At 41.8% G+C, this 27,702-nt stretch overlaps 1 protein-coding gene across 3 annotated transcripts in view; it reads left to right on the plus strand.

The window, feature by feature from the left end:
- Nucleotides 1–27,702, plus strand: part of TNFRSF19 (TNF receptor superfamily member 19) — a 114,897-nt gene that overhangs the window by 18,971 nt on the left and 68,224 nt on the right. For all 3 annotated transcript variants that reach the window (XM_067562876.1, XM_067562877.1, XM_067562875.1), the window contains 2 exons: nt 322–432; nt 26,529–26,707. In XM_067562876.1, the coding sequence (XP_067418977.1) occupies nt 322–432; nt 26,529–26,707 (290 nt within the window). The remainder of the gene's footprint in view (nt 1–321; nt 433–26,528; nt 26,708–27,702) is intronic.

Below are 27,702 nucleotides of genomic sequence, written 5' to 3' on the forward strand. Positions count from 1 at the left end.
CACCTGTATTTGAAAATTTTGGCCGTATTCTAGAAAGAGATTTCCAGGGGGATGGCGTGAACTGAACAATCCTGTTTACAGAAAAGACCTTTTCTCAAAGTGAATTTAAAATAAGAAATTATTATTTTAATATAATTTATAGGTACTTTTAAGTAATAAGATTTGTGTTGGGTTAAAGTAGATGAGTATATATTCTATTTGAATTCATTTTAAAAGATTGGATTGAAATCAGTTATTTGGCCTAGATGTAAATGTCCAGATTAACTGTAAAGTGTTATTGCTATTTTTTTTTAACTATCTGATTTTTTTCTTCTTTTTAAGTTGAGTAAAGTAATTTGTGAAACGGGGGATTGTAGAGAACAGGAGTTCAGGGACCATGCTGGAAACTGTATCCTCTGCAAACAGTGTGGACCTGGAATGGAGCTGTCAAAGGTATGTATGGGATATACTGTCATATGGCACTTCTTTTGTTTTTTATTTTTTTTCCACAACTGTGTTTACATATATGGTTAAAATAATGGATATCAGTTTAAGCATGAAAGAACTTTTATAGGTTCAGCTTGTTGTAAACACATCTTTTTTTTTAAAAAAAAGTATGTAACTTTTAGTTCCTATATGTAACTCAAACTTATCTTGTTCAGAAAATAGTGATGTCATGCAATACCCATACTGTAGTGATTAATGCAATTGAATCAGGATCCATCAAAACTAAGCTGATTTTTTAAAAGAAATTAGAATTTTTCCCCCTCCCGGCACTACAGTGTAAGAGTGTTTGGGTGCCTTAACCATGCATTTCTTACCTCAATACGTTTCGATTTCTTTTAAGTGTAACCTTGGGTCTGAATTTCCAGAATTTATAATGCTTGATTTAGGGGTAGTTACAAAATCACCATAATTTTTTTTTTTTTTTGAACCTGTAAATTACTGATATATACTCAATCTAACTCCATTTTTAACATCCTTTTTATCTGGGAATGTCCTTCATTTTTAAATATTATTAAAAATTTAGTACAAACACTGGGCTTCTTATGTAGAGAGGATGTTACCATGTGATATTTCGAATGGATTTGAAGATACATTATATAGTATCTATCATAAAGCACTTTTTAAAAATTTTACTTTTAAGTCTGGATTCACCAGTACCTGAAAGCAACATAAAGCAGCCACGTTGCACTAGCCAGTTAAACCATATTTATAGATGTTTTACATGATAACACAAAACAACTAGTTCATACTGGTGTATCTGGACCTTAATTTGCAATTGACTTATTGATTTAAAGCAATGTTAGTGAGACGTGCAGTCCCTGAATCCCAGTGTCACTATGCTTTGAGTTCCCTCAGCAGTGCTCCTTCAGTTCCCCAAACAGTGCTGCTTCAGTGCAGAGTACAGCCAAGACAGAAATGCCACAGTGAGTGTTTTAGGCACTGATACCAAGTTAGTATGAACACTTGGAGTCTCTAAAGACAGTAACAGTTGGGTCAAATAATCTACCAATGAGAATTCTTACATGTGCCCAATCTCTGTACAACCACCGAGTCATTACAGTCAATAGAATTGTTGCATGCAAATTAGCTGTGAAGAAAAGGTGGTGATTGGTTAAGTTACCTGTCACAATGTCTCCACATAAGTGTTATCTGAGCTGTTGACTGAGTCTGACTGTAGCCTTGTAATGGGGTCTATGAACCGCATACTGAGCATACACAGAAAGGGGAGGAGAGCCTCTTCTGTTTTCAGTCAAGAAGCTTGACCACACAGTCACACAGCTGCCACAGCTGCCAGTCATGGAGGCAGGTACCAACAGCTGCAGCCAATAGAGGAAACAAGGGCTGCTATAAAGGGCAGAGTACAGAGAAGGAAGGAGAGGTAAAAAGGCCTGGGACAACAAAGGGACACCCCTGCACCAGAATGCCTCCATGAACACAGCCAAGAGACTGAAGCAGACTGCTAAACTCAGTTAGAAGTGAGGATTCAAGAATTTCCCTGACCAGGGCAAACTAAGGGGAGACCAGTCAGTAGCAGCAGAGACCCCCTTGAAAGACCACACCAGGAGCCGGTGACAAGCCTATAATATCATAACAGTTAAATATAACAATCAATGACTTAGCTTAATTACAACCTAATTTATTCAAATATAGCCTATACACAAAATTAAATTAATTTAAACTATATGGAAAGTTTTAAGAGTCTGTGCTATTCTATTGTTAAGTTCATCCAGGACAAAGAAAAGACCATCAGAGATGCTACATTTTTAAAGGACCAAGTCTTTAGTTTTAACTCAAAATAATTAATGCATTTACTTGTAACTTCTCAGAAAATTCATTCTGTTTTCAAAAGGGTAAATGCTGTGAGTTTGGAGAGGATATGTTGTATTTTTCATACAAAACAAAGATTTGAACCCATTTTAAGTGCAAAATACAACTGCAACTTCAGTATGATGTCACACCCTGTGCCTTTGTAGTAAATTCTGATTTTGGTGTTCTTAAATTTGTGTAAGTATTTTAATCCAAAAGGATCATATAGTACTTCAAAGCACAGCCGCATCTGGGGTAAAATAGCACATAGCAAGACTAAATTTCGGTTTATGAAAGGAAATGAAAATATATTATCCAATTGAAGCTCAATGAAGAAATCTTGAGGCTTGTCTAGACAAACTGTTAGTGCAGCGTTTCTCAAACTGGGGGTCCTGACCCAAAAGGAGGTCACAAGGCTATTGTAGCGGGTCGTGAGATCACAACAAATACTGCGATAACCTTTATCCTTTGCTAGGGCCACCATATTTCAAGTTCCAAAATAGAGGACACTACTGGAGAAAGGGGGAACTGGCGGGTGGGGGGGTACAGGAACCACTACTCTCTGGTTGCCCAGCTCTGAAGGCAGCATCGCTACCAGCAGCAACATGGAAGTAATGGAGCTACCGTTACACAAGTGACAACAAAATATTTCAAATGTTTTCAATTGTCGCAGGGCACAGACACCCCGTCTCCTGTGGGGGGCAGGGTATGGGCCCCATGGCCCCACAGTTAAGTCTGGCTGGCTGCCCTCAGCCTCAGCACAGAGTGGCCTAGTGGCCCAAGTCAATGGAGCCTCCCCTGCCTTAGAGGTGGCATGACCTTATGTCACTGGAGCAGCCCCTGCCTTTGGGGCGGTGCAGCTTAACGGCCAGGGTCAATGGCGGCCCTTATGTTCAGGGCTAGGTGGCCTAGCGTCCAGAGCCAGTGGAGCTCCCCTTGCCTTTGGGGTAGCATGTCCTAAGGATTACAGTCAATAGCTGCCCTTTTGTTCAGGGCTAGATGGCCTACTGGCCCTAGTCAGTAAGGTCATCCCTGCCTTTGGGGCAGCATGGTCGAGTGGCTAGAGCCACTGGGGGCTCCCTGGCCTTTGGGGCAGCACAGTCAAAGGGCCACAGTCAATAGCATGACCCCAGTCTTCAGGGTAGCATGGCCTAACAGCCAGAATGAAAGGGACCGCCACCTGGGGATGGGTGGCAGCCAGGGTAGGGGACCCGGCCCTTCTCTGCTCTACCAGGTCCCAGCCCATGGCCCTGTTAGTGACCTGTGAGTGCCACTCTGTTAGCAGGGATCTGGTCAAAACATGCTGCTTCTTGATGGTCCAATAAGTAGCCCTCCCCCTGGGCCACTTCCTACCCCGATTCCTGAAGTCTCTGCCCAGGCATCTTTGGGGTTTCTGGCTCCTTTGTCAGGAGTAGCCACCTGTGAATTCAGCTTCCATGGGAAGTCTACAGGAGCCTCCACCACACATCATTCCACCTCAGTGTCCCACCCAGGGTGAGCTGGGCTGCTCCCATTTATACTGAAGCGGCAGTTGGAGTATGCCCAGCCACGGCGAGGAGGCGTTACTTTTGCTGCCAGGAGTATTGACTTAACCCCTTCGTCTCCAGTGTGGGACAAGTACACTCCATCACATTAATGCTGAACAATCTCCTGAAAATGTCATCCAATGATGGATATAAAAGAACCCAAAGGTGAACATCTCTCTATACACCGAGCCCAGCTTTTGAATATGTTGCTGTTTGTGACCTATCCACATTTAACTGGCTAAGAAATCCATTCATCTATCGATTATCTCCAAATTAAAATCTCACCATGAAAACTCAAGATAAATTGATTGACATCTTTTGTGATTCCTTTCTGAAGCAGTGATTCTAAGCCCAGCTTCTGGCTGACTTCTGGGTTTCCCTTGAAGCAGACTATCCCCAAATTTCAACTACAGCAAGTGAAGTGCTTCTCCCAACCACCACCACTTATGCAAATCTGGTTTCTCAGCTTTGACATTCTTAAAGAATAAATATTGGGCAAAACCGATTGTGGAAGACTATTTAAGGATCTGCCTCGGTTTCCTGGAGCTATGATTGAAAAAATGGTGTGCTTCAAAGCAGCAACATCCCTCACATTAGGTGTCAAGATACTAATTTGTATATATATGTGTATAAAGCCACAATCCTTGGACAATGTTATGATCATTGCCACAATCACTGGAAAAGGCTTCCAGCTCCCCAAACTGTATCCTATTGTCTATTTTTTTTTTCCAGAAAATGTGTTTCTTAAATGTCCATATATTTACTCCTGAAAACTGTTGCTTTTTGAAAGGGTTCAGCACCTTTGACTGTAGTGATAATGATTACATGCTTCATTCAGTGCTTCTCTGAGTATGTACAGTAATTTGCTATAACTTTTGGTAGGGGGGTCATCACAGCCTGAAATATTTGCAAAGGGGGTCCCAGCAAAAAAAGTTAGTGTGAGGCAAGCTGGGGTGTATATCTACGGTGCACTGATGTTCTGCTCCCTGTCTGTCTTGTGAACCCTGCTACTTCACACTAAAAATTCCCTACAGAATTTTGTTCATGACTAGATTATGCAAAGCCACTGTTACTCAATTTAGATACTCCAGCAAGAGTGCTCCCTAATATATCACTGATATTGTTTCCTGCTCTGCACTTGATTTTCCATAGAAAAACCCCAAGACAATGGTTGTAAATGAGATAGAGGTGGAGGTGCACACGAAGTCAGAAATAGCTTTATTGACGATGGAGGAAACCAGGGCATACCTGTATTATGGGGGGAACTGGCCAGGTGATAACAAAAGGTTGAGGAGGAGGGATAAGAAAGGCTGAGAGTGGTGTCAGGAGACTAATAGTCGGAAGGGATGAGGCCGGGGGGCATGTGGCAGGAGTCATAGAAGTAGAGAGATGAGCAACTTCATTGTTGGTAAGGGGGCAGTGGGAGAAGGAGGTATTAGAAGGGGAAAGGGAGGGATATTATAGTAGATCTTGTCTCTTGTCTTCAAATAAGTCAGTGAAATCCATAAGCACAGATCAAAGATCTTAAAGTGAATTGTAAACAAGAAATCATCATTATGCTAGTGTGTTTCTAGGGCATTGGTTCTTAATCTGTTTACCATTGTTGGCCACTGTATGTTATGCGGGCCGCATCCAATACTACTTATATGGCCCTGAGGATGTTGCATGGGCTGCAGATGTGTGCTGATTGTACCGCAGGCAGCCCATGGGCCACATGTTGAGAACCATTGTTCTAGGGGGTCCTGCAGAGATTGGTTCCTGGCCCTATTCTATTTAATAATTTTATCAATAAACTGGAAGAAAATATAAAATCAGTACTGATAACGTTTGAAGGTGGCAAAAAAATTGGGGACGTGGTAAATAACAAAGAGGACAGGTTATTGATATGGAGTGATCTGGGTTATTTGATAAACTGGGCACAAGTAAATGAGTGTTTTAATACAGCCATATGTAAAATCATACATCTAGGCATAAGGAGTGAAGGCCTTATTTACAGGATGGGGGACTCTATCCTGGGCAGCAGTGACTCTGAAAAGGAGGTAGGGATCATGATGGATAATCTGCTGAACATGAACTCCCACTGTGTTGCTGGGACCAAAAGGGCTAATGTGTTCCTTGGATGAATAAATGGGAATCTCAAGTAGAGAGGTTATTATTCCTCTATATTTGACACTGGTATGACTACACTGTAAGGAACTGGGAGACCAGCAGGTCTCCACGCAATACTCGGATTATGGCTGCCACATGGTAGCTCACCAGAACCATTGGAGGAGGGGGCTAGTGGAGCTCTAGCAAACCAAGGGGTCCACCTATGAAGTTCCTGATTGGTAGAGACTTCTGGCTCTGCCGATTGGCTCAGGCATAGTATTCAAGCCAGAGGGAGACACAGGAAGTTGCCTAATCAACTAGAAGAATTTCTGACTGGCTGCCACTTTGGACCTTGTCTACTAGCCTGACTGCTGAACCCTATCTTCCTTCCTGTTCCTGGTTCCTGCCTCACAACCTTTTCCTGCCCTCCTTATCCCAGATCCTCCTCCACTCCCAGTTCCTGCTTTCTTGCCTCACTCCATGTCCCTGCTCCTCCACCCTATCCCTAACTCTGACTCCGGCTTGACTTTGTCTTGACTCCTGATTCAGGTTCCAGCTCTGAACTTGGGTTCCAGTTTCTGTCTCCTGATTCCATCTGCTAAGCCTGACTGCCCATGCCCCAGTCCTCACAGTTTTTTTGGACCACTCTAAGTCCACAGGGTGGGCCCAGCTGAGGATGGACCTAGAAGAGTTCCCCTTACCCTAAGGGCATTGGCGCTGCACAAGCCGGTGATTCATCTCCTGGCAAACAGCTGAGAATTGCAAGCACAGAATGTGCAGCTGGGCACTGAAAATCAGGTGTTGCAGGACATCAACCCCATACAGATAACACTTTGATGGGATCTGCTTCAAATTCCATGGCTTCATGAATCAGTGCCACCTCTTGTTCTTGCTTCAACTGCAGACATATTTTTCCAACCACAGCAAGGTAGGCCTGGGAGTCACTTGCTGATTGGGGAGTGGTTGGATTGGGTCTCCCTCCTGTTGAAAGCCTGCAATCCGATGACACCCAATTGGGATGCTTTCCAACAGCTGATGATAACCTCCTCAACCCCAACCATGTCCTCTCCACTAAGACCACCCTGTGGAAACTCCAATGGGGGTCAGGCACAGTTACTTCCTATGCAGCTCACTTCCACTGTCTCATGTTGGACTCAGAATGGAATGAGGTGGTTCAGTTATTTCAGTTTTGATGGGGTTTATAGGATGAGGTCAAAGAAGAAGACAGGATATTGGATTAGATGGCCCTTTGGTCTGACCCAGTATAGCCATTCTTATGAACTGGCCAGAGTAGAGACCCCAATGGGTCTAGGTGCCTTCATAGATGATGTTGTTCAGATTGGTAATCATCTGCATGACAGGAAGAAGGAATAGAGGTGTCACAACCTCATCCTCCACTATCAGATTCTGCTCCATTAGTTGAGCAGATGCAGATAGATCTGACCCATTGGTAACTCACTCCTGAAGAGGGAGAGCGTTAGTGACATCTTAATCTGTGTTACTATTGTCTCGAGTTAAGTCACGCCAGGAATCCAGCCCAGAGGTTTCCAGGAAATAAGCCATTTTAAGCTAGATGAAGGGGTTAGCCAGGACATCCTGACAGTGTCCCCCTGCACAGACATCCTGAGTGGACTACATGCTGGATCCTGTCAACTGGCTACCTACAAGTGCTAGTTGAGTTATGAATCCTGGGGGACCTCTAACCATTCCCTCCACAGCAGGCTGTCATTGACTCAGGCACAGGGGACAACTTTATGGGCACAGAAGCAACTGGGAATTACAGATTCCTCAGCAGCCCATGTCTATTCCAGACATAGTAAAGACAATCAATGGGACCCTTTTGTTTTTTGGGCCAGTGGCCACCAAAACTGTTTTTCTTGAGGTTACTGTCCAAGGCCATGTGTTCTCCACACTTCTCTCTAATGCTGGGTATCTTGTGGCTGGCCCTCCATAACTCCCTTTTCCTTTGGCACGAACTAAAAGTCTGCTTTTTCTCAGAATTCTGCCAGCAGCACTGCTTGACCCCAGGAGATGAGCAGTCTCAGTAGTTCCCTGGTAGTTGCTCACCAAGGTTGCTGCCTTGACAGATCCATCTTCTGATCCCCATTGTTGATTACAAAGATGTCTTTGGAGGGAAAAAAAACCCCTCAGACACCTTGCACCTGTACAGGGACTACAATTGCCTGATTGAGCTACAACCAGGGAAAAACATTCCATTCGGGTATACATAAGCCATATTCAAGCCCAGACTATCCATACTGCACTCCTATCTTCAGGAGAACCTAGCCAAGGGCTTTATTCATATATCCACCTCATTTGCTGGGGTGGTAGTCATCTTTTAGAAACTGAGAATGGACGCCTCCGACTACATGTGTTCTATCAAACTCTGAATCAGGTTGCCATTAGAAACTGGTACCTGTTACCACTAATCCTCAAGCTAATAGGCCATTGATCGCTGCTTGGATATACACAAAACTAGACCTCCAGCAGACATATAGCTTACGACATGTTAGTGCTTAGGATGAATCGAAGACTGTGTCTTTCGAATGCGTTATGATCACTTTGAATATCTCATGTTGCCATTTGGTTTGATAAACATGCCTGCAACGTTCCAACACTTTATTAAAGATGTACTTCAGAATGCAACATGCCTGGATGGTATATGTACTGGACAGCACCAAACAACACACCATGCACATCTGTTCTGTCCTGAACAAGCTATGCCAACATGGCCTCTATGCTAAGCTACAAAAATGCATCTTTGATCAGTCTTCAGTAGAATTCCTAGGGTTCATACGCTCTCCCGCTCGCATTGAAATTAATTTGTACAAGTTAAAGGCAGCCCTTATGTGGGCTGTGCCACAGAACTTTTGCAAACTACAGTGTTTCCTGGGGTTTGCAAATGTCTATCAATAGTTCATCACGAGGTTCTCTGAATGGCTCACCCCTCTCAGCACCATGCTCCACAAAAGCACTAGGTTCCTCTGGTCTCCTGAGTACCAGCAGCCTTCAAACAATTAAAACTCACGTTTACCACCGCTCCTGTATTGGTCCACAGGACACCATAAAAGCCTCTATATTGAAATGAATTCTTCCAACTTGTCGATTGGAGCAGTGGTATCCCCAGGCCTGGTTATCAACAGTTGCCACAGCCATGCACCTTTTATTTCAGGAAACTCACACCCGTGAAGCAAAATTATGACATTTTGGACAAAGTACTCCTGGCAATTAAGACTGCCTTCAAAGAGTGGGGCCACTATCTAGAAAGGATCTGGTACCCGATGCAGGTGTACAACAATCATGAGAATCTAAAATATCTGCATAAGGCCAAGGCCCTCAACCAACAACAACTTCAGGGGGCCTTATTCTTTTTGTGCTTTGATTTCGTAATCCTCTATTGTCCAGGAACCAAAACCAGGTAGGACGATGCTCTATCCGAGAAGGGTGAATATTGCATTGACCTAAATGACTCAAACCCTAAAACGTCCTACATCCTCAAGCTTCATAACTTTCTGGGCATGGCTCCTTGCCAAGATCAGCTCACCCTCATGTGATCAGCCTTAGCCCATAGGATCCTTCCTGACAAATAGAAAGCCATAAGTAGGGATCCCCACCACATCCAAGATGGGATAACCTATATTAAATGGCATATATGTTCTTCCCTGGCCACCCAGGACTACAACTTTACAAGTATGTTGACTCTCCCCAGCAGAACATTTGGCTACTTTAAAACTCAGTGCCTGGTCTCTTGTCTTTTTTTTCTGGTGGCCTTGCATGAAGGACACAGAGCAGGCCCATATGACCTTTTGCAGTGTATGCGCTTGCTGCAAAGTACCACACAATAAATCCCTCGGACCCCTGAAACTCCTCAGGATTCCACCTGACCCCTGGACAGTCACTGCCCTAGAACTATCTGAGTCCAATGAGTTCATGAACATTATGACCATAGCGGATCATTCACAAACAGGGCATACTTCATCCCCAGGACTGGCCTACCTTTCTCCCAGGAATTTGTCTGGCTCTGGGCGAACTAAGTTGTCCACCTTCATAGCTTCCCAGAGCACATCATCTCTGACCACAGTGCACAATTTTATCTCCTACATCTGGTGAGAAGCTCTCTGGATTTTAGGCATCCTGTCTCTCATCTTCCTATGGCCCCCAGACAAACGGTCCATTGGAAAGAACCAACCAAATACCCGGTAGTATCTTTGAGGCTACATAAACTTCCACCAGAACAACTGGTCCTCGCCGGTACTTCAGGCACAGTTCACATTCAGTAATGCAGAACTCACCTTTCTGGCTTTACCATCCCACCCCCAAAGTATGTGTTCCATCCTCAGTTCTACTGGGAGCTATCCCAACTTCCCACAACCCAGCAGCCCTTTACTGGACACAATGGATATATCAAACCCAAGATGACCTAAAAATCCATCTGGAGGACACCAAGAAGAGCTCCAAACAATATGTGGATTGTTGATGACAGGCGATGAAACACCTACACACAAAATAGCCATCTCTTAAATTGAATTATCAGTCCTGTAGCCCCTACTTAGTTCACTGGCAAAATAACCCACTCACTTTTGAACTCAACTTTTACTTCATTTCTCTGAAGACATCTGATTTTTTTTTCTATATATTACTTCTGAATCCTGACTTTCAGGACCTGTTTCCTCACCAGTCCCTACCACCCTTCTTCCTGCCACTATGTGTTCTAGACCACAATGAGAATATTGTCCACAAGGTCCTTGAGTCCAGAATCAGATGCAGTAGACTCTGATATCACATGGATTGGAAAATTACAATCCTGAAGAACGCTCCTGGGAACCTGCAGAGAATGTCCATGCTCCTTATTTACTAAGCACCTTCCACAAAAACCACCTTTGAAAACCCAACCCACTACTGCCAGAGGGTGCCTAGGGAAGGGGGGTGATGGAGGAATCACGGGTCTCTAAAACAGGATCACATGCCCCTGGCTGCACTCAGATCATAGCCTTCACCTCGCAGCTCACCAAACCCAGTGGAGAAGGGGGCTAACAGAGCTTTAGTTCACCAAGGGTGCCCATTAAGCTCCTGACTGGGGGAGATGTGCAGTCCCACTTATTTGGCTCAGGCACACTCCTCAAGCCAGAAGGAGGCACAGGAAGTTGTCTGAGCAACCAGGTAAATCGCTGGCTAGTTCCTACTTCAGACTCTTCCTGCTAGTCTGAGCCCTGTCTTCCTGCCTGTTCCTCATTCCTGCCCTCCTTATCCCAGATCCTCCTGGTTCCTGCTTTCCTGCCTCACTCCAGGTCTCTGCTCCTCCACCCTACCCTTGTCTCTGACTCCAGGCTTCAGTTCCTGGCTCCCAAATCTGATAGTAGGATTGACTGCCCACACCCCAGTCCTCACATGGTACTGGATACTGTGTCCAGTTATTGTGTCCAAGAAGAATGTTGATAAATGAGAGAGGGTTCACAGAAGAGCCATGGGAATGATTAAAGGATTGCCTTTTAGAGAAAGATTCAAAGAGCTCAATCAGTTTACCTTAACAAGAGAATTTATGGTGGGATTTGGCCATAGACTATAAATTCCTATGTGAAGAACAAAAATTTGATAATAGAGGGCTCCTCAATCTAGCAAACAAAGGTAGCGAAACAAAACCCAGTGGCTGGAAGTTGAAGTGAAACAAATTCAGACTTGAAATAAGGCACACATTTTTAACAGTGGGGATAATTAACCATTGGAACAATTCACCAAGGGTTGTGGTGGATTCTCCCTCATTGGAAATTTTTTTTGGAAATTTTTTAATCAAGATCGGATGTTTTTTTCTAAAAGATAAACTCTAGTTCAAACAGGAATTAATCCAGGGAAATTCTGTGGCTTGTGTTATACAGGAAGTCAGACTAGATGATCACAGGGATCCTGTCTGGCTTTGTAATCTATGAAAGCAAAGGGTTTAGGAGTGAATTAGAAGGGACAAATGACTGAGGATATGGAGATGGTGTCAATGAAACTTGAAACTTAGTGTTGTTTGGTAAGGAATATGGCAAAACTGAAGGAGGTGTGAATGTTTGTAATTGAGGAAGTCCATGTGCTTGTGGGACTCTAAAGTGGCACAGAACGTATGGGGTTGTAGGTGAGCCAGGGCTGGGCACTGATTAAGGTGGAAGCAATGGTCAAAAACAAGAATGGAGAGAGTGAGATGGTGGGAGTCAACAACTGAGTCAGCAGAGAAGAGGGAGAAAAGGAGAGGACTGGATTGGCTGCAGTAGAGAATTCATACACGACCATGGATTGGAGGTCATGGGAAGGCTGCGTAGTGGGGTGCAGGTAGTTAGTAATAAAGGAGATTGGAATGGGGGAAAACACAAGTGGATATGTCTCAAAGTAGCTGTGTTTAGTGAATTCAAGTGTGAGTGCCTAACTGAGTGAGTGGCTGTTTTGGCAAGTGTCAAAGTTGATCCAGAGTTCAAGAACAAACAAAGAGATAAGGGCAAGGAAGTGGGGAAGCTAAGGCATTTGGGTCCTCAATGTGGAAGCTGAAGTCATTGAGAATGAGGGTGGGGGATTGCAAGGAGAGAGAAAGAGGGAAGACAAGAGTCAAATGGAGGAAAAGAATTGTAGTGAGGTAGTAGATGACATCTATATGAGAAGTGTGTTTAGAAGAATGAATTTATTACATAATAAATGGTTTAATTTTAAACTCTGCAAAAATAAACTTTTAAAAATCTCTTGACTGAGTTTACCCATTGCAGGGGATTTCATAATTTGATTTTCTGTGCATGTTTGTGTTGATCAAAAAATGGAGAATTCGTCTTTAAAATTTGCTGGAGCCTATCCTTCCCCTACTTTTTGAACAGTGTTTACTATGACAATCATTAAATCAGGTTATGAATTCATTGTTCAAAATTTAATTCCTTTTGAAAAGTTTTTTTTTTTATGTTTCAAGAGAAATTCTATTACAAAAATATATTTATTTCAAGGATTTATATTCACACTTCCAAAGTGAAAATATAAGATATTTTGTAAATTATCTTACGATCTCCTCTCCTTTGACTATCCTGAACTAAATGCAGTCCTTCACCTTCACTGAAGTCATGAAAAAGGGGGATAAAGAAGGACAGAATTTGACCCCTTATTCGGAAGGAGACAAATTTGATTTTCAGGTTTGTTTTTGTGGGCAAGTAATTTTATATAGTTATGAGGGGTGATTTGGTACTCATGTATTTTAACATTAAACAGTAATGACTAAGGCTGTTCTATAAATAAATAAATCTTGCAACTTTGTGGTTTTATATTCCACATATTTATATTTATTCCATTTATATTTATATTTTATTCATCTCTGAAAAAAAGCATAAACCACAGTGTTTTAAAGATTTCTTTCAGCAACTCTCTTCAAGTTTAAGCGTTATTGGGGGATTTTAGTTTTACAGAATTATTCATGAAATATAGTTTCCCTTCTTCCTTGCCCCTGTCTACCCCTTTTTTCTCCACCTCCTGGTAAGGTGCATAATTTTCCAGTGCATTCAGCTGCAATATCCAGCATCTCATACTGTATTAAGGAATGCCACTCACCTACTCAGGTGGTGGGGGAACTTCATTGGGCCAGCCATGAAAGAGGACTCTCCCATCAGTGAGGAAGGGAGACACTGTCTGAGGGACACCAGGTAGCTCCCTCCCCCCGCCCTCTTGGGAGTTTCTGGCATCTGTTGGCCAGCTGCAGGAGAGGGGTGCTGATGGCCAGCATTCCCTTGCTCCCAGGATTTAACCTGGATGAGGGGGAATATGAAGGCTCTTTCAGCTTTGTTCTGGCAGCTGTATTAAGAATTGTCCTGTATGTATATAGCACATGAGGCAGTGCTTTTCACTGCATGATCTTGCACATCCTTAACCATGTGAGTAGTCTTATTTAAGTAGTTGACTTGAATAGGACTTTGTGAGAAAATGTTTGCAGAATTGGTCTCAGATTATGATCTCTTTGGAGCAGGTTACCTCGTCTGTGACTTTACAGAGCTATGCACAAATCTGACACTTTATAAATTATATTGATACATTTTTTTAAAAATCCATTATTAATGTGACCATTACTGCTCTATTTTATATACTGCAATAGGTGTGCTTACCACTTAAAAGGCAAATAAAATAGACAAATTTCTGCTGTAATGAGTGTATCATCTAATTTAGATTTAACAAAGAAAACTATAAACAAAAATGGGATGGCTCTGACTTAAACAATAAGATCAATACAGATTAAGTTATATGGTTTTTTTATATATTCTTTCAAGTAGTTCCAATGCTCAAGAGAGGCAATTAGTTTATTGATGAATAGGTTATTATAACTATCTCTTTATGCATATGCACTATGACATTAACCCTTCACTAACTGTATCATTAAGCTTCATTAATAATCTTGTTGTAAATATATTATACATGATTATACAAATACATTAGAAGCAAGAAATAGACCAAGAACAGAGTAGGTCCATTACTCAATGAAGAGGGGAAGACAGTAACAGAAAATGCAGGAATGGCCTGTGTTAAATGCCTCTTACATTTTAGCTTTCACCAGAAATGTTAGTAATGATCGTATAACTAACATAGTGAACATTAATGTGATCAGGGTAAAATCTGAGGCTAAAATGGGGAAAGAACAAGCTAAGAATTATTTAGACAAGTTAGGTGTCTTCAAGTTGGTAGGCTCTCCCGAAATGCATCCTAGAACACTCATGGAACTGGCTGAAGAGATCTCTAAGCCATTAGCAGTTATCTTTAAGAACTCATGGAGGACTGGAAAGATCCCAGAGGACTGGAAAAGGGCAAATATAGTATCTATCCATAAAAAAGGGAATAGGGACAACCCAGGGAATTATAGACAAGTCATCTTAACTTTGGTACCCAGAAAGATAATGGGAGCAAATAATGAAGCAATCAGTTTGTAAGCACCTATAAGATAAAAAAGTGATAAGTAATATGGATTTGTCAAGAACAAATCATGTCAAATCAACCTAATATCCTTCTTTAATAGGGTAACAAGCATTGTGGAATGGGGAAGCAGTAGATGTGATATATCTTGATTTTAGTAAGGTTTTTGATATTGTCTCATGAGTTGATCACATAAGCAAATTAGGGAAATATAGCCTAGGCAAACCTGCTATAAGATTGGTGCATATCTGGTTTGAAGACCGTACTCAGAGAGTAGTTATCAATGGTTCACAGTCAAGCTGGAAGGGCATATCGAGTGATGTCCCACAGGGATCTGTCAGGGGTCTGGTTCTATTTTCTTCATAAATTCTTTGGATAAAGGCATTGAAAGAACATTTCTATAAGTTTTTGGACGATGCCAAGCTGGGAGAGACTGGCAGACAGGATTAGAATTCAAAATGTAGAATTCACAAACTGGAGAAATAGTCTGAAATGAATAGGATGAAATTCCGTAAGGACAAATGCAAAATTCTTCACTTAGGAAGGAATAATCATTGTACAAATACAAAATGGGAAAAGACTGCCTAGGAAGGAGTACTGCCAAAAAGGATCTGGGGGTTATAGTGGATCACAAAACTAATATGAGTCAACAAAGTAACACTGATGTGAAAAAAAAAGGGGGGCAATCATTCTGGGATGTATTAGCAGGAGCATTTTAAGCAAGAAACAAGAAGTAATTTTTTCACTCCACTCAAGACTAGTAAGGCCTCAACTGGAGTAGTATATCCAGTTCTGGGCACCTTCAGGAAAGATATGGACAAATTGGAGAAGAATAACAAAAATTATTAAAGGATTTTTCTCCTTCCTCCTTGTAACAACCTTTATGTACTTGAAAACTGTTATTACATACCCCTTCAGTCTTCTCTTCTCCAGGCTAAAGAAACCCAATTTTTTCAATCTTCCCTCATAGGTCATATTTTCTAGAGCTTTAATAATTTTTGTTGCTCTTCTCTGGACTTTCTCCAATTTGTCCACATCTTTCCTGAAATGTGACACCCAGAACTGGACACAATGTTCCACTTGAGACCTAATCAGCGTAGAAGAATTACTTCTTGTGTCTTGCTTACAAAACTGTTGCTAATACGTCCAAGAATGCTTGCTTTTTTTGGCAAGAGTGTTATACTGACTCATATTTAGCTTGTGATCCACTATGACCCCCAGATCCCTTTCTGCAATACTCCTTCCTAGTCAGTCATTTCCCATTTTGTATGTGTGCAACTGATTGTTCCTTCCTAAGTGGAGTACTTTGCGTTTGTCCTTGTTGAATTTCATCCTATTTACTTCAGACCATTTCTCTAGTTTGTCCAGATCATTTTGAATTTGAATCCTATCTTCCAAAGCACTTGCAACCCCTCCCAGCTTGGTATGGTCCGCAAACTTTATAAGTGTACTGTCTATGCCATTATCTAAATCACTGATGAAAACATTGAACAGAACCAGACCCAGAGCTGCTCCCTGTGGGACTCCAATTGATATGTCCTTCCAGCTTGACTGTGAACCACTGATAACTATTCTCTGGGAATGGTTTTCCAATGACTTATGCACCCACCTTATAGTAGGTTCATCTAGGTTGTATTTCCATAGATTATTTATGAGAAGGTCATGCGAGACAGTGTCAAAAGCCTTATTAAAGTCAAGATATACCACATCTATTGCTTCTCCCCTATCCACAAGGCTCGTTATCCTGTATGTTTAAAGTCAGAAATATATTGATAATTTGAAAGCTGTGCAGTTATAAATTCTGTATATAATACATCCTCACATTAAAATGTTATAAAGCTATTGAGTTTTAAGAAATGCATGTGATACTCAAATATTTTAAGCCTTGTGTAGAGAGTTGGACTTTAGATCACATAAAAAACAAATGAGTCGTATGTATACATAATAATTAAATACTAACACAAGACATTATTTGAAAAATATATTAAATTACAGTCAGTGAACTGTATTTCTTAGACATCTCCAGATACACATTATATAAGTTACTTTTGGGAACTTTGTCTCCAGAGGGGAAAATTCTATGGCAGAAATAGATCATGCAAATATATTGACAAAATTATTAATGGCTTCTCGAGAAAGCATTTTGTATAAAAGTGTGAGATATTCTGGATCATTATGACAAGGTATATTAAAATGTTAAGTATCCAAAACCCCAGTTCTCAAAGTCAATACAATGACATAGATTCTTCTAACCATGTGGAGTACCATTAACTTCAGTGGGACTCAGCACCAATGCATCAGCATGTAGGATCAAAGTCTCAGATTGCAGGGGGGAAAATGTACAATGTATTGTAGCTGGCAGTTGCATTATACAGATAATGCTTTATAATCTACTTTTAATTTTTACATTTCCTGATTTTTTAATATGAAATATATTTTAATGTTTCAATAACAAAAGCCATAGTATGTTAATTGTCCTTTTTTATTTTAAAAAGTTTAAACAACACTAGGAAAAATTAGAGTTATGTTAGAGGAGCTAGTAAGACCTTCAAAAAGTCTGAAGACTTCAAAATATCAGTTTCTACATTAAAAGTTGCCTACATAAATAATAGCTACATATAACAAATAGGATATTAAAGACAACATTGACTCGAAATCAAATACATTTTAAATTATAGTTTAAAAAGTCGTTTCAGACACTGTTCTATTCAGGTAGTTGGATCACTCCTGTCACCATGATATCTGAGCACCTTCCAGAATTAGGAAGTTAAACAAGGAAATTAATATCTATCAAATGTATTTCCACTCCATGGAAAATTTTGTGTGAAGTTTTATAATTTTGCGTATATGCTCATTTTATTTTTCAAATAAGCAAATGTGTTATGTTGTGTTCTTAGGCAAAACAATGTGAAAATGCACTTTGCATTTATGCTGGAATGTTGTGAGATTTGTGTTTGTTTGGGTTCTGTCTTGGGTATTTTTAGTAAAAGACAGGGACAGTTCGCGGACAATAAACATGTATGTATCTTTACGGGTTGGCTAGTGATTGTATTCCTGGCTAAATGGGTAAAATAAGGACTGCTTACTGCAGGAACTAAAGACAATTGGGAAGGGGGAGAGGTGTGCATTCATGCAAATCTCCAATGCTGAAACAATGCAAGTAACAAGGCTTTTGTGCTGTTTTCTCCTGGGGTGGTACTTCACAGATTGGACTGACCTGGTTCAAAGATTTAAGAAGGCAAAGGACTTGAAACTGTATAAAATAACAGCGCTGATATGAGGAGAGGGTCACTCAGCCCATCTAAGAACTGACACTGTGACCAACAGAACCAGGCCCTGAAGGAGGACCTGAAGTATTTTAGAACCTACCTACCAGGGTCTCCATGTGGATGATGGGTAACCTGGTAAAATAGGTGTGCATATAAGCTGTTTGTTTAAGATATGTTTTCTCTTAAATGTTTTTGTTCTGAATAAATAGTACTTAGTTCTGGAAGCTGCCTGGTTGCTGGTTAACCCATTAATTGCCGTAGGAGAAGAGAACTGCAGGTGCTGAACTGAAATCAGACCTGCTGAGGCAATCACAGTGAATTGCAGGGGTATGCAGCTAAGACCCCAGGCTAGTGAAAGAGAATCATGGGATTCTGCCCCCAGAAAGATGATGGCTTGGAGGCCTGAAACCTAGATGGGTTGCCCTCAAGGAAAACACGAGGTGGTCAGAGGTGCAGTTAATCCAGGATCTATGACCACTGCATGTAAATATTGGATGAAACCAGAGAAAGAGTCAATCTGTGTGGCACTCCATATGAAAGGCCTGGTGGCATAGGTGCAGTTTCTTAATATTGCTCTCTCAGTGCAGCACTTGAGGAAGGTTTCAGAACATTTAAGAGCATTACCTGGATCTCTTCCTCCATCAGGTAAGATACAGCATCATATCTATTGTTGCAGAGAGTTTAGAGGCTCTGGACATTTGCCTTAACTCTATAAATTATTATTTTAGGCCATAAATATTGTCTTAGGGCATTACACTTTCTGTTTTGAATCCTGGCCTGAAACCAGGGTTCTGAGGGGTCTGGGATAAATGGCTGTGGACAGATTTGTTTGAAGACAGCTTTGTGCAAGCTTCATATTAAGCTTGCACAAAAACAGGAGATAGCCAACTACCACCGTCCTAGGCTGTGTCTGTTGCATATAGGGAAGGTTTCTCTAGGGTTGAGCTGACTATAGTAAGGCTTTAAGGTAAAAAGGAAGATTACATCTACAAATGAAGTATTAACAACATCAGCAAATATTCTCAAGATTTGTTCATCATCTTTTACTAACTAGGAAGGGCAGGGACCTCATTCGCAATACCTCTCCAAGTATGTCCAACATTTCCTGTAACATAAATGGGCTAAATTCATGAAATAAAGGCAGTTTATTTATGAGATGCATTATCATGCATCCTGTCAAGCTCTCCTGGATGTGAAAGGTAATCATTAGAGCCCTGTAAATCCACAGATATCGTATCCGTGGATGTGGATATCCACGGACCATTTCTTGTGGATCACGGTGGGATGGTCACAGCGGTTGGGACCTCTGTGAATTCTGGGGCAGGGCTGGAGCAGCTGCCAGCCAAGGGTGCAGCTAATAGCTGATCAGCTGTTAGGCTACTGGCAAAGTTCAACAGCTGGTCAGCTGTTAGAGGGGAGGGCGGGACTGATCAGCTGTTAGGCAGAGAGGCAGCTGGAAGGACTCATCAGCTGTTAGGTGGGAGGGCAGGGCTAAACAGCTGTTAGGTGGGGTGGCTCATCAGCTGTTTGAGTTGGCAGGGGCTCAACAGCTAATGGAGGGCTTCAGGCTCCAAAACAGCTGATGTGTGGATATGGGTAAATCTAAAAGAGGGAGGATGGATTGCAGGTCCAGTAAAAATTTATTCCTTCTGATGCCCATCGGATATGGATCCACATATTTGTGTCCGCACAGGGCTGTAGTGATCATTTCTGTTAAGATGGTCCCAACACATAATGGTGAGTTCTGCTGTAGGCACTCAAAGTTAGTGAAGCAGATCACCACTGTGTATATTTCTTTTCTGTTTTAGTGGCTCCTGCAACGATGGAGAAGAATGTATTGCGGGCCCAGAAATCAGTCTATATGTAGGGAGTAGTTCGGACTGTTTCCTTCTTAGAATTACATGATCACCACATGAGTTTCTATCCTTCTCTCTTCACCATGTCTTCTTGCCCTGTTTTGTGACTTTAGTAATATATGCCTAGTTTTCAAAACGCCTCTCCCCTGTTGCTGTTTTACAAGCTTATACAGAGGGAAGCTTTGCTAACCTGAATCTAAGTTTGCGGACACATGTATTGTTGAGTGTGTACATTATCTTTTAAGAATGTTAGTTTAAAAATGTCATGCCTTTTAGACTCTTTCATGCTGTCCTGAGCCCTAATATCTTATGGGGGCTGAGGAGGGGGGCGGGAAACGGCTGGGCCAAACTAGGTTTTGTCAGGACTTGGAAGAGCTAACTGAGGCTTGTCAGGGAATAAGATGACTACTAAAAATTGTGAAGGATTAGGCATGGCCCTGATGAGTATTCTTATGGCTTGTGTGAGGTTGGGAATCTAGACAAGTGCCTTAAGGTGCACAGGGAGGATCCAGTTAGTCTTCTCCCCTCTTCCCCCGTGGACCTCAAGAGAGCCAAAGAAAGGTGGAATGCCTCTCCCTGGTCACCTTCCTGCAAATACCCTTCTCTCCATCCTCTTACCCCCACTGCAGAACTTCTGAGGCTTACAAGAGCAGGTTTTCCTTCCTAGAGATCTTAGGAGGTGCTCACTAGGGTTCAGAGTGGTGGTGGGAGACGTTAGGGAAGAAATTGAGAAGACCCAGGGAGCCTTTGGAAGGGGTGCAACCAAGCAATTATGAATTTCCCCCTCTCCTTCTTTCAGGCTTTCTGCAAAAGACACTGGTAAGAAACAGCCTCTCCCTGGCTGACACCTTCTGCTTCCCAACCCTATTTCTTGAGTGATGAGCCAAAATTAGCTCATTGACTCCTGATGGCCTAGAGCAGCTTTACTAATTAAAATGTTAATAATTGTCAATTTTAATTTTAATCAAGTAACTTTTGATGCTCTGCAACAGATCTTAAAGAGCGGAGTCCAGTAAAGTAGAGTTTTATGGTAGGAGGGAGGATGGGGTTGACTTATGAAGAGGCAAAAACACTTACTGAATCTGTTGGACATCTTTTATTTTAGATTGTGGTCTCTTTTCCAAAACGCTTCAAATTTGGTAGAAAAAAGATGCTACTCTGCACCTAGCCATAAGCTTACCTATATTGAGACTAATATACTCTTTTCATGAATTTCAGAGTGGAGCCAAAAATCAGACTTTAATATGAAAACTCAGTTGCAATCCTTATTTGTGGTTAAGCAGTTACAACTATGCAATAGTACAGGGGCAACTGTAAAACTGCCTGTACACTGTGCTTTCAAATGCACTGAGTAAGCAAACTGGAAAACTGTTTTTCTCCTCTGAGCTACAGTAATTGTAGTTTAACTCGTAAAAATAGTAGGTTTTAAAAAAGACAAATGTGATTTTAAGTTGTATCCCTTTTTTAAATGTAATAGTATTTCTCAGTATTAACAAAAATATTACACTGTGTATGCAAAACCAACTTTTTAAATTGCTTATAACTTATTTTTATTCTTGGAAACTATCGAAGTGTGTTAGTCCTTAAAGAGGAGTAGCTAGTGTGAAGATGTGAATTGTAAAATTGGCTTTGAGATGCGTAAGCAGTTAATATTTTAAAATTTATTTGTAACAGGAAAAGTATTTTTTTCATAACTCAAAAACAGCTGAATTGATTTTGCTCAAACTTTATAAAATAAATCAAGTCTGGTCTGAGCTGGAGCTTGGAAAATTTTATACCTGCAGGTGAACTTTTCAGAAATCTCTAAGGAAGGAAATTCTGCTGTTATAATAGAAATGTTGATGTAAGTTAGCTGTATTATAGATTGAGAGAACAAAACCTGTCAAGACAACAGGACTAGTGAGGGTCAGATGGCAAATCAAAAGAAATGACATAATGAAGGGTCCAAAGGAGGAGAATGAGACAGCCTGCTGTGCAGGGTTGGGGAGGATTTTCAAGACATAAGAGGTAACATGATATAACTACATATTAGGCATGCTTTTCTTTGGTGGCATCCTTAAACGATCTTGTAGATGTTTTGCCTTTAAATGTTGAATATTCAGTACAACACTTTCATGTGTAAATTACTTAGAAATAAAATTTGAGAAACTTTTTTAAATGTGTAAGTATGGAAGTCTTACATTAAGTATATAGCAAAAATATAGTACTGTCAGTGATTCTTCTTTACATGGGTGATTTAAACATTTCACTGACATTTACTGATGTTCATAAGAAGATAGCTGAGTCATCCACAAGAAATATAGTATTCTTGTTCTTGTGTTGCTTTATTCCTTTTAGTTGAATTTACAAATCTGTAAATTATATTTTTTGAGTATTAAACGTTTTTCCTGAAATTACTTTCCATTAGTTATTACAAAAGGGAGAAGTTTTCAAAAGTTCATGATAACAGGGTTAGTAAATCAAAGACTGTGGGGAAAAAAACAGGACCTCAAAAGAGATCATAATGGAGATGAAAACTGATTTGCAGATGAATACTGTGATTTGCAAATAAATTTCTTGATGACTTGGGCAATTATTAGTGTGATGTATAAGTAAAGAGTATATGTATATTATATATATACTGTATATACTTTTGCTTTTTTGGGGTTAAAATAAGTGTCACATTCCACTAATTTTTTCCTGTATGTCTGTCAAATAAGTTGTCAACCAAGAAGTTTTTAGGTAGGCCTCCTCAGTCCAAGTTTACTAATCTCCATTGAGTCACTAGAAGCAAGTTTGCATCAGATACGCCGTATTTCCCTCCATCTCTTCTCAGCACCCTTATCTGTGCCTACTGCTATAGTTAAATCAGCACTCCCACTCCAGAATTTGAGTGGGGTTTTCAAAAGCACTCAGCATTGGCCCAACTCTGATCCAACTGAAAATAATGGGAGTTTGACTTAATTAGGAGCAGTGTTAGGTCAACACTGAGTGCTTTTGACAATCTCAAGTGATTGCATGTGTCCATTACGCTGTAGGTATATACACAGCCAGTGCATGGACGGCTTCAGTGCACTGAGCATGCACACACTGCCAATGAAATGGACATGTGCAACACATCTTGAAGAACAATATTTATAGAACAGGTATTAAACTGGGGTTTTTGGGAGGAGGGGTGGGTTTTTTAGTATCGTGCATTTACAATATCTGTTTCTCTCAAAACTGTTTGGGTCTTAGTTATGTCTTTGGAACTTGTCTATGGAGAGAGCAGTCTCTTCATGGTCTCCCATGCCTGAGTAGAAAAGGTGGTGTTTGGGAAAGCATCACCTGAGCAGTATAGTAGTCACTGTCCGTTTGCACGGTTGAGGAAGTAGGTATCCATGTGTGGGTAAGAGGGTGTGACTGGTTGGGGTGGAACAATTTCATTTTACTATTGATCTTACATAAAACAGCACAGAATCCACTCAAGTTATCTAGTGGCTCCACTGAAGATCTCAGAACAAAACTTAATGTTGTGAAACCCTCATTCCCCACTACTCCCCTTAGGGAGGAGTGCTGCCCACAAAGAAGTTGGGGAGAGCCACAAAAAATTGTGGATAAGCTCTGTAGGGCATCAAGCTGTCCCCCCCAACCATCTGGGAGGGAGGCCACGCCCTCTCACAACAGTGCCTTTGTGAGGACAAAGATCTAAGGGGGAAATTATCGTTTATGGATTCTGGCTCCTCAGGCAGGGCCACAGCTGGCAAGCAGCCTGTGGGATCTGACCCTTCAAGCAGAGGCAGAGCCAGCAAGCATGCCTCCTGGCCTGTGAAGAGCTAGCTGTCATCCCAAGGGTGGAGTTGGTATCAGGGAGGGACTCCTACTCCACTGAGTCCCAACCCAGGACCCTAACAGTGGCTGAGGGTTCCACCACTGTGTCAGCGGGGTCCCAACCAAAGCATGCTGACATACTATGAGGCCACAATACAACCGGACTACTTTCTGGTTTTCCTGGGATACTTCCTACATTCCCTCCCTGGGATACCTGGACCTCAGCATCATTATCCATCTCCCTCAGGTAGACAATGAGCGGCAATCTTAACAACCCCTCAGCGTCCCAGGTGTCAGGTAACTCCAGCAGCTCCTCAGCATCCCACGCAGTAGGCAGCTCTTCCAGGTCCTCAGCACTGCAGTGGTCAGGTTGGGCACCAGCAACAGGGGAGAGACTTCCTTCTCTGTCAGCTCCAGCCCAAATGAGCTAGAGGGCTTGCCTTTTATACTTCCCCTGCTTGTCCCATCCTTCTGCCTCCGGCAGGGCAGGTGTGGGTTTCTTGGCTCCCTGCCCATCTCCAAGGGAGGCCACACCCCCTTGCTACAAGACCCTGTATTAATAAAATGATCTTATATAGGAATATAGAAATAGAATATAGAATGGAATATAGAAATTGTCATATCAGTTGAGACCTGTAATCTCTTCTGTTCGCTGCTCTGTCTCCCACCGTGGTCAGTACCAGATGCTTCTGAAGATGGTTTAAAATACATAATGCACAATTTTCCAATAACATGCCTGTGCGGGAAGTGTCTTCCTAACTTGAGGCAATTAGAGCTCTATGTCCTAAAGAATGAGGCTTATTATGCCATATACATTGTTATCCTAGCTCATGTAACCAGTTATTTTTATATCAATGTCAAATCCTTTTAAAAATTTAAATAAGGTATCTACCTTGCTAATGTCTTGAGAGTGAGTTCCACAGATTTATCCTTCACTATTTTAATAAATTATTTCCTTTTATCAGGTTCCATTTGTTGCCTTTCAGTTTTGCTTAGGCTTGGTCTACACTAGAGATCTGACTTTTGTCGACAAAATTGTATTGGTGTACACACTACAATCATCCCCCACCAACAAAACTGCCCTGGTTTTTTTGACAAAATAAAACCACCTTGATGAGAGACTTTTGTCAGCAGAGCAAAAGCAACACAGTGTCAGTGTAGACACTGTGTTCCCTTATAGTGGTGAAGGGGCTGTCATTCTGTCTCTGCTAGAAATTGACAAGAAAGCTGGGACACACTCCGAGCAGGGAGCAGGGCAAGAAGCCCCGGCTGCTGCAAGCCCGTGGCAGCTGGTTCCTAACTCCCATCTGCGAGCCGGGACCAAGCAGGATGCAGCAATGGGCAGCTGCTGCCCACTGCGAGCCGGGATGCAGACGGCTGAAGCCCGGATCCAGCCTTGGAGCTGGGAGCTGGGTGGAACACAATGGTGGGCAGCTGCTGCCCGCTGCGAGCCAGGATGCAGGTGGTTAGAGCCCTGGTCCCAGCTGCGAGCCAGGACCAAGGCACCTGACACCAGCTCCCCGCTATGAGCCAGGACTGAGTGGCATGTGGCAGAAGCAGCTCTGCTCCTGGCTGGAACTGGGAAGTTGGGGGCAGCCCACAGAGAGCCTGGGCACCCACAGCTCCTCCCACACTGCCCCTTAGATCATGGAAGTGCTCCTGGTGAGGGCACACTCCACCGACCTAAGGAGAACAGTGTGGACATCAGCCACTGCTATAATTATAGCGATGGCTGGAAGTCAACATAACATATTTCGACAAATTTTCCTAGTGCAGACAAAGCCTAAGTGTCCTTTTCATCATGTGGCATGGACGAAAAAAATATGCACATCCAAATGACCTTCTCTTTACTCCTAATCATATACACTTCATAATGTCACTGTTTGCTCATCTCCTCTTCATGTTTAAATAGTACTGATCTTTTATATCTCTCCTCAGATGGAAGTAATTCCATAATTCTAATATTGACTTATTTAATAATTCTCTAGACTTTTTCTACTTCTGCCATATCATACATTTCCATATCATCTTTATTGTTGTATCCCTACCCTCTCAAAAATTGTGGAAATTAAAAACTATTTTCTTTGCACAAATCAGTTGTTTGGATAAGTGACCAGCTCTTGCAATATTCATATTTATTAAATGTCATCACCTTCTCCTCATTCACAGAAGTATTGCAGCTTCTCCAGCAATCTAAGGACTGTGTTGGAAACTGTTGGTTAAATAGAAGATAGTTAAATTATTAAAATTCTTAGTGTATAATCAACATTTCAAGCCCTTGTTCTCGGTTGGTCATTAACCAGTTCTATGTTGTATTTCGTAACAAAGCATTTAAACCTTTGAAGATCTGTCTGCTCTCTTCAGCAATTAACTTTGTTCACCTTAGCTATGAACTTAATATCAAAGTCTTCCTTTGCTGTTTTTGTAAATGAATAAGTGCCCAAATACGGCACTCATCTCAGGTTCTGCACATTCACATGACTAGTTTAATTAAAAAACAGACAGCTCAATAATTCTACCATAAACCGCTAGTAATGAAGCAGTTGGAGTCCCTGAAGCCCTTTTATCATTCAAATGCTCAGTGGTTTCTCGAATAAAGTGGATGACTCAGTATTACTTATAGAAGTAAGGGAGATTATTAGCAGTGGAAGACACATTTGGACTTGCTGAAAAGATGGCTTTTGTCTCTAGAAAGACCAACTCTCAGTAATAATTACACTCGGTCATCATTTTATCCCAGCAGTCTCTCCTTATTCACACATTCAACGTTTGAATAGTTTGCTATTGCTTGTTAATCCCTGCAGGAATGCGGATTTGGATATGGGGAGGATGCACAGTGCTTGACATGCAGGCTAAACAGATTCAAAGAGGACTGGGGCTTTCAGAAGTGCAAACCTTGTCTGGACTGTGCAATAGTTAACCGATTTCAGAAGGCCAACTGTTCTGCCACCAGCAATGCAGTATGTGGAGACTGCTTACCAGGGTGAGTCAATTTCTGTGGATGAAACTTGAAAAACAAAATTTAAAACAATTTGCATTATCATTTTCTTGTTTGTGTGGTCTGGAGAAATGAGTATATAATTGAGGGCAAAAAGTCCAGAGTGCTAATTCTGTCTCTATCAACAAATTACTGTATGGCCCTGAACAAATCACTTCACTTAGCTATTTGTTTTCCCACTTGTAAGATGGGGATAATAATACTTACCCACCTACCTCACAGGAATAATGTGAGAAGTAGCTTATCAATGTCTGTACAGTACTTTGAATACATAAAGTGCTATAAAATGTTAAGTATTATTTTTCTTCTTCAAGTGCTTGCTCATGTCCATTCCACTATAGGTATGTGCATGCCTCCATGCACAGTTACCCGGAACATTTTTCCCCCTTAGCAGATCCTGTAGGGCCGGCTCCGGTGCTCCCTGGAGCCCCGCGCACATGCTGCGGTATATGAGGTACTCCTGGCCCTATGCCCCCTCAGTTCCTTCTTTCTGCCCGTGACAGTTGCTGGAACTAGCCTTGCTCTTAGCAAGTACTATTCCTCTTATTGGACTTGTTTGTTTTTCTAAGTTAGTTTTAGTTAGTTAAGTAGTTGTTAAATGTTGTTAAGAGTAGTTAAAGATAAGGCAAATCCCTGCAGGGACTTCGAGCGGCCGAGCTATGCCCCGGTCACTGGGATTCAAGCCGTGTGCCTCCTCCGGGAAGGCCTTCCCACTCAGCGACCCCCACGACCGCTGCCTTAAGTGCTTGGGGGAAGCACACAGAAAAGAGAAGTGTAAGATCTGCAGGGCTTTTAAACCGAGGACTCAAAAGAACCGAGAAATCTGGTTGAAAGCCCTGTTGATGGAGGCAGCACTCCACCCAGCGTCCGAGCCGGCCTGCTCCACCTCAGCACCAAGCGTGACCTCGGTACAGAGCACACCGCTAGCACCGGCCTCAACTTGGCACCAGGCAACATTGCTGGCATCGAAGAGGAAGAAG

The sequence above is a fragment of the Emydura macquarii genome, unplaced genomic scaffold, assembly GCF_026122565.2.
Source record: "Emydura macquarii macquarii isolate MOO-44397 ecotype Brisbane River unplaced genomic scaffold, CSIRO-AGI_Emac_v2 contig_2473, whole genome shotgun sequence".
Lineage (NCBI taxonomy): Eukaryota > Metazoa > Chordata > Testudines > Chelidae > Emydura > Emydura macquarii.